The 14,920-nt window shown below is 33.7% G+C and overlaps 1 protein-coding gene across 1 annotated transcript in view; it reads right to left on the bottom strand.

Annotated features, from left to right (window-relative positions):
• The window catches only part of LRRIQ1 (leucine rich repeats and IQ motif containing 1), a 181,256-nt gene that overhangs the window by 66,161 nt on the left and 100,175 nt on the right, over positions 1-14,920 (bottom strand). The window contains exon 22 of the mRNA XM_081818979.1: positions 11,000-11,101. Coding sequence (XP_081675105.1) covers positions 11,000-11,101 — 102 coding nt within the window. The remainder of the gene's footprint in view (positions 1-10,999; positions 11,102-14,920) is intronic.

Below are 14,920 nucleotides of genomic sequence, written 5' to 3'. Positions count from 1 at the left end.
TGAAGATAAAAGTTTTGCTGGGTATAGACTTTCATGGTGGCATTTATTTTCTTTCAGTACTTTGAAGATAGCATTACACTGTGTATTAGTCAGCTTAGGCTGCCATAACAAAATACCACAGACTGGATGCTTAAACAACAGAAATTTATTTTCTCACAGTTCTGGAGGCTAGAAGTCTGAGATCAAAGTGCCAGCAAGTTTAGTCTCTCAGATGCTTTTCCTTGGCTCGCAGATGGCCACCTTCTCATTATGTCCGCACTTGGCCTTTTCTCTGTGAGCATATACTCTTGAGGTCTTTTCCTCTTTTGATAAGTATACCAGTCCTATTAGATTAGGGACCCACTCTGCAGACCTCATTTAACTTTAATTATCTCCTTAAAAGCCTTATCTCCAAATATAATCAGAGGTTTAGGTCTTCCAACCCTTGAATTTGGGGAGGGGCACAACACAATTGTCTTCTGGATTTCATCTTTCTGTTTAGAAGCCAGCTTCATTATTCATTATTATTGCTCCTTTGAAGAATAATAAACATTTTTCTCTGGCTCTTTAAAAAAAATGTTCTCTCCCCCCACCCCTTTTTTAAAGCAATTTTACTATGATGTGCTGCAGTGTGGTTTTCTTTGTATGTATATATGTTTCGTGGTTCAATCCACAACTTGAAGTTTTTCATCATTTTCAGTAAATTCTCAACCATTAACTTTTCAGATATTACTTTTACACCATTCTCTCTCACCACTTTTTCTTGGACTGTAATTACATGTGTGTGAGACATTTTTGCTATATCTCACATGTCTCTTCTCTTTTCCGTATTTTCTATTCTCCTTCATTTCATGCCTCAATTTAGATATTTCTTACAGAGCTATTTTCCCATCTAGTAGTTCTCTCCTCAGTTTTGATTAATCTGTAGTTAAATCTAACCAGTGAGTTCTTAATTTCAGTTGTTGTGCTTTCAAGTTATAGACTTTCCTTTTGGATATTTTTAGGTTCAATATCTATTGAAATTCTCAATTTCTTCTGTATCCCAAAAGTTATTATGTATATTTCTTTAAAAATCTCCATTATCTAGGGGCACCTGGGTGGCTCAGTTGGTTAAGCGGCTGCCTTCAGCTCAGGTTATGATCCCAGGGTCCTGGGATCAAGCCTCGCATCGCATCGGGCTCCCTGCTTGGCGGGAAGCCCGCTTCTCCCTCTCCCACTCCCCCTGCTTGTGTTCTTTCTCTAGCTGTCTCTCTCTCTCTGTCAGTTAAATAAATAAAATCTTTATTAAAAAAATCTCCATTATCTGAGATCTTGTTGGCTCTATTTTTGTCCATTGTTCTCATGTTATTCAATGATGCTGTCTCCTATCCTTCTATGCCTATTTTTTTAATTTGTGTGCCAAATATTGCAGAGGAAGAAATGTAGAGATAATTTGAAGCGTGGGTTGATGTTATCTATTTTTGGAGATGGCTTATATTTGTTTCTGGCAAGAGGCTAGTAGAAAGTATATTTGCAATTCACCTATACTGGTGACTTTATCAAAAGCTTGTTCAGCTTCTCAGCTCCTTGTATTTCCTTTTTGACTTATAATTCGTTACTTCCTTGTTAGTTCTCCAATGACTTCAATTAGGTTCTTTAAAAATAATTTTTCCAGCTTTTAAAGTTGTTCTCTGCAGGAGGATTGGCTTGAATTATATAGTCTTCTATTACCGGAAGTGGAAGTCCTCTTGTATTTTTTGAATGGAAAATAGTAACATCTCAAAGCCTACATACCATGGTTCATTTCAAAGAACTCTAAGAGCTCTGAAATCCCTTTCCATTTTTTATTTTCTTAAAGATTTTATTTATTTATTTATTTTAGATAGAGTGTGAATGCTTGCAAGCAGGATGGGGGAGGGAGTGAAAGCAGACTCCCCACTGAGCCCAAGCAGGACCCGGGGCTCTATCTCATGACCTTGAGATCATGACCTGAGCAGAAACCAGGAGTCCAAGGCTTAACTAACTGAGCCACCCAGGCACCTCTCCCATTTTTAATTATATACCCGCCATATATACAGATATACACACACAAAAACATAAAGTGTATATGTATATGTAGATGATATATACATAAGATGCGTATATATATATATATATATATATATATATACACACACACACACACACATACACACACATACACACCAACCCCACACACACTATAGAATACAGAATAAATATTCTCTTTTGGCTGAATTTGGGGGAAGCAGAAAATACAAACCATTTATAACTAATTGGATAAAGAAGAGTTTAATCAGCTTCTCTCTGACCCTGGATTACCACTTCCTGAATCTACCTTATCCACAGATAATTTTTAAAAAATTACAGTTTGTTTCATGCTTTACTGGACTGAATTCCTAATCAGATTTTTTTTCCATAGAAAATTAAAATAATTCTGAGCCTTATATTTAAAAATAGCATGATAGTGTCTAGAATACATTTAGGGAGTTTTAATTATAAGCATGTTACATAAACATATTTTCTTTTTTATTCAAATATTTATTGACTACCAAATATATACTTGGCTCTATTCTAAGTGCTGAGGATATAACTGTGTAAGGTCTGCCTGACATGGTTCTCCCTTCATGGAACTTACATTCTATTAGTGGAAAAAACAACATATAAGTAACAGGTTGTTTTGGATTTCTTAAAGATTTTATTTATTTATTTGAGGTGGGGGGGAGAGAGAAACAGACTTCCCACTGAGCAGAGAGCCCCATGCGGGGCTCGATCCCAGGACCCTGAGATCATGACCTGAACCGAAGGCAGATGCTTAACCAACTGAGTGACCCAAGTACCCCATATGTAACAGCTTACATTAATAAATAGGACAAGAGCAGATAAATGCCATGAATGGAGCAGGTGCTGTGTGAGAGAGTAACTGGGTAGAGAGGAAAAGGCTACTTAGGCAGTGCTGTAAGAGAAAGCCCTCTCATGGGAGTGGAAACACAAACTAAACAATGAGAGAGTCATTTGTGCAAAGTGTGGAGAGCAGAGGGCAATGAAATACAAAAGCCTCAAAGTAAAAAATTTCTTTTCATATTTGAGGAACTGAAAAGGGGTCTGACATTTATATTCAGGTGGGCCACAATATGGAGGATAACTTTTGTTCCAAGAGCAATGAGAGGTCATGGAAAGATTTTAGATACTTAGTTATATAAAAAGCTACCATATTAAATTTTTAAAAGGAGGTTAAAATATAGCTCTTGATCTACAATTATCTCTAAGTTGGGCCTCCCACTTGCTTTTCAATTTTATATTTTGCTATTGACTTTCCCCAAATCCTCTTCTATTAGTCATCTTAAAAAATAATAAAAAAAAAGTTCATACAAAAATTAGACAAGATTTTGTTAGTTGATCTCTAATTCTTTGTAAGTGCAGGCAGATTTTCACTTTTCTAGTAAGAATAAAGTTTTATTTCCTACCTCAAAATGTTGTTGTGAGGATTTCTTTACTTGTCATACATAAAGCACATAGAATAATGCCTCATAAAAGCAGTAAGTGACAAGCAAGAGTAAAGAGGCTATTATATCATATTACATTATATTATATGATAGACAAAATTTTATTCAGGATACTGTGGAAACACAATGAGTTGTGTTCTAAGCTGGAATCAAAAAAGTTTTCTTAAAAGATTAATGTTTGAGATGACAAGAATTAGTCAAGTGAAGAGATTTCCTGCAATGCATTGGACAGTGAATCTAGTTCATCAAAGGAAGCAGCATATTCAAGGATATTATATAAGCATCTTGCAGCTCCATCTATATTTGAAGCTATTTAAAGGTCCTTTGTGTTTTTATTCACCAAAAAAGTTTATAAAGTATCAATTATGCATTAGGTGTTATCCTAAGGGCCATGAATACCAAGGAGCTTAAAATTTAGTAGGAAAATAGTAATTCAAAGAATAGTTATTGTTGCAAACTGAGATAATCATGGACAGATCAGATTTTATGAATATTCATTCCCTTGTCTACTTTGACTAATATTGAGTCTTGTTCAGTAGAAATAAGATTGCAAGCATCTCTTCTTTAGAGCATGACTTTCAGGTATTCTTTGGTTGCTTGCATTTATTCTACCAGTTCTTAATGTTTAATCACGTTGGCACTATTAGCAAGTACTCTATACAGGGATGGAAATACAAGACCTACTTTTAAACAATCTACATTATGTGACTCTGTGCCCTAAGCTGGTATTAAAAGGAAGAAAGCTGGAGAAGAAAATTCTTGTAATCATACAATAAAAAATACCACAAAGGAAGATGATTTGATTAGAAATGCTCTGAAGTAAAAATTATAGAAGTTAAAGGTCTTCTAATGTCTTCAATGCTCAAAAATTTAATATGAACATATTTGAACATCTATGATGTAAAAGGACATATGGTACGTGTAAATCTTCAGTTTTATAAAAGGAGAAATAGAAAGCATGCTAGTGATGACAGCACCAGCTGGGAATTAAAAAAACCCAACATTAAAATCAAGTAAAATGTCCCAGGGAATGGAAGAGCTAAGACAAAACTTGCCTCTCTGAGAAGGTTGTTGGGCCAGATCCAACTTTTTTCCTGACTTGTCTATCTTCCTTCCTTGGCTAAAGCCAAAAGTCTGAATTTGGCATTGGTTTAGAAGTAGCAAATTTTAAAATTTCAGCAGATTATGGCAAGAAAGTCATTTAATTTGTATATAAATAATAAGAAGAGTAAATGAAGCAAAAATATAGGTTTACTCTTAGGTTGTGTGGAGATGTTCTCATCCATCTGAAAATTAAAACAGGTGATTGAAAGCATGATCACCCTTAGAGTCTAATAGATTTGGTCCTTAACAATGTTAGGTTATCATAATAACATTAAAATAATATTAGGTAAAATAGGAACTAATTATAAGACACAAATCAGATATTTATCACCATGTTGGTACTAAACTGTTTCTTAATATATATTAATGCAAGCTATGAGAAACTAATAGAGAACAAAATTGATTATTAGTTTCCCAGAGTTTTACCTAATTTAATAATTAGTCTTTATTTTTTTCCTAAATATTTTGATTCTAAGTTTATATATACATTTTAGGGTTATCGAAGAACCTTCGCCCTTCAGTGTCTGCATCTTGTTTGATTTTCGCTAGCATTGTTTTGATAAAGAAATTATCTCCATTCCCCTTCAGCCACTTACTCTCTGTATGACCTTGGGCAAATCACTTCTCAAACTCTCAAAACCAGTTTCCTCATATTGACAGTTATAATACATTCTTCAGAGTTTTTGTAAAGATTGAATCAGAGAATTTAAGTAAAACTCTTAGCACAGTACCTAGCAAGAAATATAGTAAATACTACCAATTGCAAACAAGAGAAAAAAAAATAAAGCTATACTTTTAAAATGACTGTTGCCAATGATTACAAGTTTTGAGGACTTAACTATGTATTTATACTGTGGATTTCAAGCATTTCACAAGTAGGAACTCATGTAATCCCCAACAAGGAGGTACTATTAGTATCCAATTTTACATGTGAAAAACAATTCTAAACAGGGAAGTTAAATAATGCCCTAAAGGCCACAAAGCCAATAAATGGTGGAACCAAGATTCAGACTGTGTTAGACTAACTCAGGAATCTAGACTTGCAACCATTAAGCTAGGTTTCTTTTTATACCAGTGATAGCTATAGAAGAGGGACGTCAGGTTCTAAATTGAGCATTTTAACATAAAAAAGGAAACTTGCTGGGAGATCTTTAAGGTAATAATCAGGAAAGTGTTTCAAATTCTAAGGTAAGATCAGATATTGAAACCTAAGTAGGGATTATGGGTGATACAGGGTAAACCAAAACAGTTACCTAACATAAATAAATTATAAATAAACAAACAAATAAATCAAGTAAATCAATGCTGAACCTGTAAAATTCTCAGGCTCTTAGTCATGTCTCACAGGAATAATTGACTGATACCTAACACACAGCACATGTAGGAGGTTACCTGGGGAGCAGGTTCCCCAGTCTTCATTAGGCTAAAGCTCAAATTTGTCAGCTAAATAAAAATTGCCATTATCTCATGAATGTTGTAAAATAGATATTCAAGATTATTTGTACAGTTTTGAGTTTAAATAAGATGAACTCATTAAAATTTTATCAGTAAGCCTTATGCCTTCTTCATAAATAATCATAAACTATATAATTTAAGTGAATAAACAGAAAAAATATGGACCAAAATTGTAGTATTAATATCACCTAAAATTATTAACCAAGATAGAATTACAATTAAGATGGAAATGATTAATAAAATCTGTTGAATTAAACTTAAAAAAATAGATATTCACAGAGCTAGAACAAACAATCTTAAAATGTGTATGGCACCACAAAAGACCCCGAATAGCCAAAACAATCTTGAAAAAGAAAAGCAAAGCTGGAGGCATCACAATTCTGGATTTAGAGCTATATTACAAAGCTATAGTCATCAAGACAGTATGGTACTGGCATGAAAACAGAACAGACACACAGACCAATGGAACAGAAAAGGAAACCCAGAAATGGACCCACAACTATACAGTCAATTAATCTTTGACAAAACAGGACCGAATATCCAGTGGAAAAAAGACAGCCTCTTCAACAAATAGTGTTGGGAAAATTGGACAGCAACATGCAGAAGAATGAAATTGAATCACCTTCTCACACCATATACAAAAATAAATTCACAATGGGTGAAAGACCTTAATGCAAGATGGGAAACCATCAAAATCCTAGAGGAGAACACAGGCAGCAACCTCCTTGACATTGGCCATAGCAACCTCCTACTAGACAAGTCTCTAGAGGCCAGGGAAACAAAAGCAAAAATGAACTATTGGAACTTCATCAAAATAAAAGCCTTCTGCACAGTGAAGGAAACAACCAACAAAACTAAAAGGCAACCTACAAAATGGGAGAAGATATTTGCAAATGACATATCGATAAAGGGTTAGTGTCCAAAATCTATATGAGGCACCTGGGTGGCCTAGTCATTTAAGTGTCTGCCTTCAGCTCCGGTCATAATCCTGGGGTCCTGGGATCCAGCACCAAGTGGAGCCCTGCATTGGGCTCCTGGCTCAGCAGGGAGTCTGCTTCTCCCTCTCCATCTACCCCTCCCCCCATCGGGCTCGTGCATTCACTCCCACTCTCTCACTCTCAAGTAAAATCTTAAAAAAAAAATAAAAACAAAGTCTATAAAGAACCTTATCAAACTCAACACCTAAAAAATAAATAATCCAGTTAAGAAATGGGCAGAAGATATGAATAGACATTTCTCCAAAGAAGACAAACAGATGGCCAAAAGACACATGAAAAGATGCTCAATATCACTCATCATCAGGGAAATACAAATCAAAACCACGATGAGATACCACCTCACACCTGTGAGAATGGCTAAACTTAACAGCACAGGAAACAACAGATGTTGGCGAGGATGGAGAGAAAGGGGAACCCTTTTACACTGTTGGTGGGATTGCAAATTGGTGCAGCCACTGTTGAAAACAGTATGGAAGTTCCTCAAAAAGTTAAAAATAGAACTACCCTATGTACGACCCAGCAATTGCACTTCTAGGTATTTATCCAAAGAATATAAAAATATTGATTCGAAGGGACACATGCACCCCAATGTCTATAGCAGCATTATCAACAATAGCCAAATTGTGGAAAGAGCCCAAATGTCCATCAATTGATGAATGGATAATGAAGATGTGGTACATATACAACAGATTATTAGTCAGTCATCAGAAAGAATGAATTCTTGCCATTTGCAACTATGTGGATGGAGCTAGAGTATATTATGCTAAGCAAAACAAGTCAGTCAGAGAAAGACAAATAGCATATGATTTCAGTCATATGTGGAATTTAAGAAACAAAATAGATAAATATAGGGGAAGTGGGGGAAAAGAGAGGGAAGCAAACCATAAGAGACTCTTAACTATAGAGAACAAACAGGGTTGCTGGAGGGGAAGTGGGCGGGATGATGGGCTAAATGGGTGATGAGTATTAAGGAGGGCAGTTGTGATGAGCACTGGGTATTACATGTAAGTGATGAATCACTAAATTCTACTCCTGAAACCAATATTACACTGTATGTTAACTAACTAGAATTAAAATAAAAATTTGGAACAAAACAAAAGAAGGATATTTTGTAAAACATGGTCTATTAAAAGGGAATAATTCTTTACCTTACATCATTTAATATAATTTGATAGTTCGTTAAATATTCCTTAAATTTAAGTGCTTTTTTTTTTTTTTTTTTTTTTGGCCTAATAGAGAATATTCACCATCCTCGCTGTTCTTCTGGTGACATTCAGAAAAAAGCAGCAATAATAATCAAAGAATCTTAGTACAGTTTACAAAAGAAATCACGGAAACCCCCATAGATAAAATTGCAAAGTAGAGAAGAAAGTATTTTTAAGCTCAGCTTTTAAAAAATCAGATGTTATTATAAAATAAATGGGAATAGAGAGAAATAGTCAAATAATACTATCATCTAATTTCAACAAAACAAAAGGAAATAATACAACAGTGTTGGCATGCCATTGAGCTGAGATACTGTTCCACATAGAATCATTCAATCTAAACCTACAATGAAGTTTAATTCTGATCTCCCTCACTTTCACGGGGCGGGGGGGAGGGTTAAATGCCCAACTATTAATTTTATTTGAATTTTTTAAGGGAAAAGTCCCTCCAATACTCTAAAATGAGATTGTGGTGATAGCTGTGTATCTGCAAATATATTCAAATTGATTGAATTGTACTCTTAAATCTGGTGCATTTTATATAATTGATATTATATCTCAAAAGACCTGATTTTAAAATGTGCCCTCTACTGGGAAACTGGGGTGAATCAGGCTACTTATGTGGAAGCTGACTGGCCTTCCTGGCCAGTTACGAAATAGTGTGAGTCTAGGAGCCTTGGGAGGCCAGAGCAGCAGGTAAAGGATACCATGGGATCCAGCCTGGCCAGCAATGATCAAATTACCTTCGCCTCACTTTTTCCTCTTAAAAAAAAAGTAGGCAGAAATAAACATACTGGTTGAAGAAAAAAAGTTCTTCCATGTACAACTGTTTTTGCCAAGCCCATTCCTTAAAAACAAAACAAAACAAAACAAAAAACCCCAACAACCCTGAAAATAACTATCAGTCACTAGAATATCTGGTATATACGTAATGACCATTAAGTGAAATGAATGAAATGCCAAATGTACTTGAGGTTGCAAAAAAATAAAAAATAAAAAAGTAAACTAAACTAAACACATTTCATATGGGAGAAAGTAAACAAAAACATATAACTTCATTATCATGAAGCACAGGTAGAAATGTTCCATGTTCTACAGGCCACTTTCTTTCTATTGCTATTTGAACTATTCCTAGTATATTTTATATCAGTACACAAACCCATAAATATACCATACATTCATATATACTATTCTAGATGATAACATGTCTTCACATTTCACAGAACAAGAGATAATGCAGAACATGCTGGGATAGATTTTTCCCTTCTGATTCTGAGATGCATGCTAATTTAAAGGGCAAAAAATGCCCGTTATCTTTCTTACCAGGCACTGCCTTTCTAAAGTAAAAATGCTTATATTTAACAGGTAATATCTGTGCAATTGTTACTGATTTTAGTAGACCTTCTACTCTTTCTTTTATAGTGAAATGGTGAAATTAAGATTGTAATACGATAATTGTTTAAAACCCAAGTCTTATACTGAAAACATATTTTAATTGTATTAAAATACTAATTGATAAGTATTTTTTTGAAATACTGGTTTTTGGCACCTTCAATGCCCACCAAATTTTTAAAATGTTTTTCCAAGGAAAAAATTTAATATTAAAAAAACTGAATGGTAGAACAAACCTCCATATACTATCATCTATTGATCCAACAATTTCAATAATTTGCTACACTTGTTTTACCTATCTTCTTATGTATATATTTATTGCTACATACTTTGAAGAAAATTCTAGACCCCATGTCCTCCCACTGCTACATATTTAATAGGCATCTCTAGAAAAGTATAAAGTTGGTGTTAATCAAATTTTCTTTGGTTTGAGACATTACTGAATAGAAATGTTAAAGTATCTATTTGCAATCATGCTGTAATAATGCATAAATTTTAAGATTTATTTAAAATGTACAGAAGACAAAGTCTTAAAAATTCTAAGTGGTCCACTTCCATTCAAATATATTTTCCTATTAGAAATTATAATCCAAAAGTATAGATAAAATTATGAACATTTTAATATTAAAGAGAAAGAATGGCAAACTTATTATGTCATGTTTATTTCTCTGATATATTTAAATATTTGTTTGATAATGTGTCCATAATTCTTCCAAATGTTGAAATCAGAAATATAATCTGCCCTTTAGATGTGTAAAACCTTTTCCCCAAAAGTAAGTAGGGCAAACTTCAAATATAGCAAAATACTTAAAATTCCAGAGTTTCATTTATAATATATAATGCAATTTTTGTATACGGGAAGTAAATATATTAGAATATCATTTCCACATGGGTTCACTTCCACTGATAGAGGCTAATATTATCAGTGTAAAATTTAAATAAAATTACTTATACTGATGAAACAGCTTTATAAGAGTTTCACATAAAATATAATAAATTTAAAGTTATATAAGCACTGATGCAAATACTGAACTAGTGTGCTAATGAATCAATACACTAAATTAGTATTTTAGCTCCAAAAACTGCATTTTGACTTTTATTTAATTATAATTTATATGTAATTTTTTACATTTGTACTTCAGGACTATTGAGGATTTAAAAATTTTATTTTAAATACACTTTTACATCTTCATCTTTTTTTCCTACAAATCCCTTTATTTATCTTTTTAAGCTTTTTGTTGTAATCCCAGTTAGTTAAAATACAATGTTATATTAGTTTCAGGTGTATAATATAATGATTCAACAATTCCATACTCCATTTTTATCTTTTTTACCTTTCTACATATCTATGATTAAACCATACCTTCAAAGTAACCATCTCTTCTGGGCTGTGCCATCTTTGGTGATTTTGTAACAGAAACTTTATTTTCATTGTTTCTGAATAATGCTAGACAGACCATGGGATCTAGACAAAAAGCAAGATAAGACAAAAGTTCAGCTCTGGCTTATTCCTTCTCTGGAGCGGTTATATTTTTTTTATGATAGTAAACATAGTAACAAACCATTCATATATTCTTGGTTATCTGATTAAGTACACAGTCAATACCTAACACAAAGCACAGAAATACTAGTAATGTGAAAAAAATTATAATAAAATTTTCTAGTTATGGCATCATCTTTTTATTTGAGGAATTGCTTTACTATTTAAAATTATAGCTTCTTGGGGCGCCTGGGTGGCTCAGTTGGTTAAGCAACTGCCTTCGGCTCAGGTCATGATCCTGGAGTCCCGGGATCGAGTCCCGCATCGGGCTCCCTGCTCGGCAGGGAGTCTGCTTCTCCCTCTGACCCTCCTCCCTCTCATGCTCTCTGTCTCTCATTCTCTCTCTCTCAAATAAATAAATAAAATCTTTAAAAAAATAAAAATAAAAATAAAAAAAATAAAATTATAGCTTCTTTCTGAAATTCCTGATATTTGTGATGGAATAAAGTAAAATTTCCGTAAATGCAAATTAGGTAAAAGGCATTATTACAGGAAAAACCATATACCCTATTTTTCTCTCCTCTGCATATGAGGAGCTGGGATATAGGAGATGTAAGCAAGACAACTGATAGGATGAGAAATAGAAAAAAGATCATTTCATTAATTTTACAGATAAATTAATGGTTTATCTTTTGCCTTAAAATATTATATTTACATAACAAAGAAGTTGCAAAAATTCTATGTACATTTTATAGCCAAGAGCATTCTAAACCTATTAATTTTATGAAATAAATAGGATGATTGTAAGCACAGAGCCCTATAATTTATTGGTAATGGGGGATTGGTACAGTTGCAGTTTTTGCTTGTTGAACTGTAAGAAAAGAAAATAGTGATGTAAATAACAGGGGGTAGAAGAAAGAGTAGAAAATTATACATTTAAAGTAGGTTAACATAAAACCACAAGTTAAGGCAACATACATTTTCTTTTTTTTTTTTTTTTAAAGATTTTATTTATTTATTTGACAGAGAGAGAGGGAACACAAGCAGGGGGAGTGGGAGAGGGAGAAGCAGGCTCCCCGCAGAGCAGGGAGCCCGATGCGGGACTCGATCCCAGGACCCTGGGATCATGACCTGAGCCGAAGGCAGTCACTCAACCAACTGAGCCACCCAGGCGCCCGGCAACATACATTTTCTTAATATCTTACATCATCTTGCAAAAGGAGACTTTAAGAATCTTTGCTTAATTAATGTCTAATGCAATATGTAATTGAATATGCTAAATGGAAAAGTAGGATTTAAATAGTATAAAGCCCAAATTACATATTTTAAGTAAATGCTAAGGTGGTATATTTTTTAGAATGTTAATTATTTTTCAAGCATGTAGAAACTGAAGATTTCCATTAGTCTAGCAATAATTTGTCATTATTAAGCATGATTTACATGTTTCACAGAGATTATATTTCTCAAGATTAGGGAAAATATTAGTCAATATTTGGGCATACCTCGTAATTATATGTGACCTAAGGTATTATAAGGGTACTTCTATATGAATTCAACATGAATTATCAATAAGAATAACAAATTTTTTAAAACCCTGTGTATATACATTTAATAGAATACATATTACAGGGCGCCTGGGTGGCTCAGATGGTTAAGCGTCTGCCTTCAGCTCAGGTCATGATCCCAGGGTCCTGGGATCGAGTCCTGCATCGGGCTCTCTGCTCCTTGGGAGCCTGCTTCTCCCTCTGCCTCTCTCTCTCTCTCTGTCTCTCATGAATAAATAAATAAATAAATAAATAAATAAATAAATAAATAAATAAATAAAAAAGAATACATATTACATATTATCTAAGCCATTTACAAAAAACCATACTGACATGTCAAAGGAACATTAGTCAGGGAAGACAGATTACCATGGGCTTCTTATTCTGTATGATACCTTATAACCAAATGATCTTTCTACACATTCTCCTGCTCTTCTTGCTTTTCTATTTGATCTATGTATTTCCTGAGCAAAGACATTACAATTCAACAGACCTGGGTGAGACCCAAGCCCCAACTTTTACTAGTTGTATGACTCGACAAATTGCTATTACCCTCTGCCTTTCCCCTCTCTGTCCAAGAGCAGTAATACTGACTCTGAAATACTAGTGAGAAATAATGAAATAATGTGTGTAAAGCATCAAGACTCATGTTTACATAAGTGGAGGTGCTCAACAAATGGCAGTTAGTAAATACATAATCACAACAGAAATAACAGTAATATATCCTACTTGGAAATTCTATTTTTGGAAAATATCTTAAATCCTGCATAGAATAAGGTGGGCTATATAGGATATTAATTGATGGATCCATAATTGGCTTCATCTTATTCATTTTATTTATATAGGACATGGATCTTAATAGCTGTGGATCTTTTATAAATTCTTTGGTATTCCCTTGGGCAAATAGTCTCTTCATGACTTGATTTCTCAATATGTAAAACAGATAACAATAGCACTTTCTCATATTATTATCAAGATTAAATAATACATATAAAATATTTAGGAGAGTTATCTAGCTCAATAGACTCAAAAAGATAATTTTATTCATCAGGGGCACATAAAGAGTGCCACATTTTCAATACCCTTCATTCTAAACAATGTGATTGCAACCTTAAATTTATTTAAAACTTACAGTAATGCAAATTGCAAAGGGATAATGATAAGAAATAAGAAACACAGTAATTCTAGATGGGGAAAAAAAAAAACCACTTGATTTTGATAGTCCCTGGAAATATCACTGTGAAATAAGATACTACTCTTACCTCAAAAAATACAGTCAAGTAGGAAGGTCAAGGGACAAGTTTATTGTAAAGAGTACAGCTTGTGGTAGCTTTCTGTTGCATTATAAAATCAGTTTTGTACATTTAAATCTACTCCTTTGAGATCATCAATGGCAGGCCTATGTCGCTGTTTTTAAAATCTTTTATCTCCCAGTATGACTTGCCCAATGTCTGGGAATTAGGTTTTAAATACATTTTTATAAGATATTTATAGAAACCCATAAAGAAGCTGAGTTTCTATTATGCATGTGGCTCTGTACTTCATTATCTCATTTAAGTAACATAACTTTATTTAGGCATTAGAATATCCTTAAAATTATTTCATCCTCTGTATAATCCCTTTTCAGTTTCTAGTCCTAATCTTAGCTCACTGGTTGATCTTATTCTTGTTAACTTCATATATAAAAATCTTCTTACTATCCATTTTTGTATGTGCAAGTACATACAAGTACAGTAGTGCTGTAAAATGTTTTAAGTTAAGGCTGAATGACTAGCTGTACATCATTTTATTTATTTATTTATTTATTTATTTAATTTATTTATTTTGGGGGGCCAGAGGGAGAGGGAGAGAGGGAATCTTTTTTTTTTTTTTGCCTTCCAGGTTTCTCTTTATTTATACATATCCAACCTGTTCTTTTTTTTAATTATGTTATGTTAATCACCATACATTACATCATTAGTTTTTGATGTAGTGTTCCATGATTCATTGTTTGCATATAACACCCAGTGCTCCATGCAGAACATGTCCTCTTTAATACCCATCACCAGGCCAACCCATCCTCCCACCCTCCTCCCCTCTAGAACCCTCAGTTTGTTTTTCAGAGTCCATAGTCTCTCATGGTTTGTCTCCCCCTCCGATTTCCCCCCCTTCATTCTTCCCCTCCTGCTATCTTCTTTTTTTTTTTTTTAACATATAATGTATTATTTGCTTCAGAGGTACAGATCTGTGATTCAACAGCCTTGCACACTTCACAGCGCTC

This window comes from Leptonychotes weddellii, chromosome 5, assembly GCF_054177405.1.
Source record: "Leptonychotes weddellii isolate Sample4059 chromosome 5, ASM5417740v2, whole genome shotgun sequence".
Lineage (NCBI taxonomy): Eukaryota > Metazoa > Chordata > Mammalia > Carnivora > Phocidae > Leptonychotes > Leptonychotes weddellii.
The sequence above is the reverse complement of the archived record's forward strand: the minus strand, read 5'-3'. Positions and strand labels throughout refer to the sequence as shown.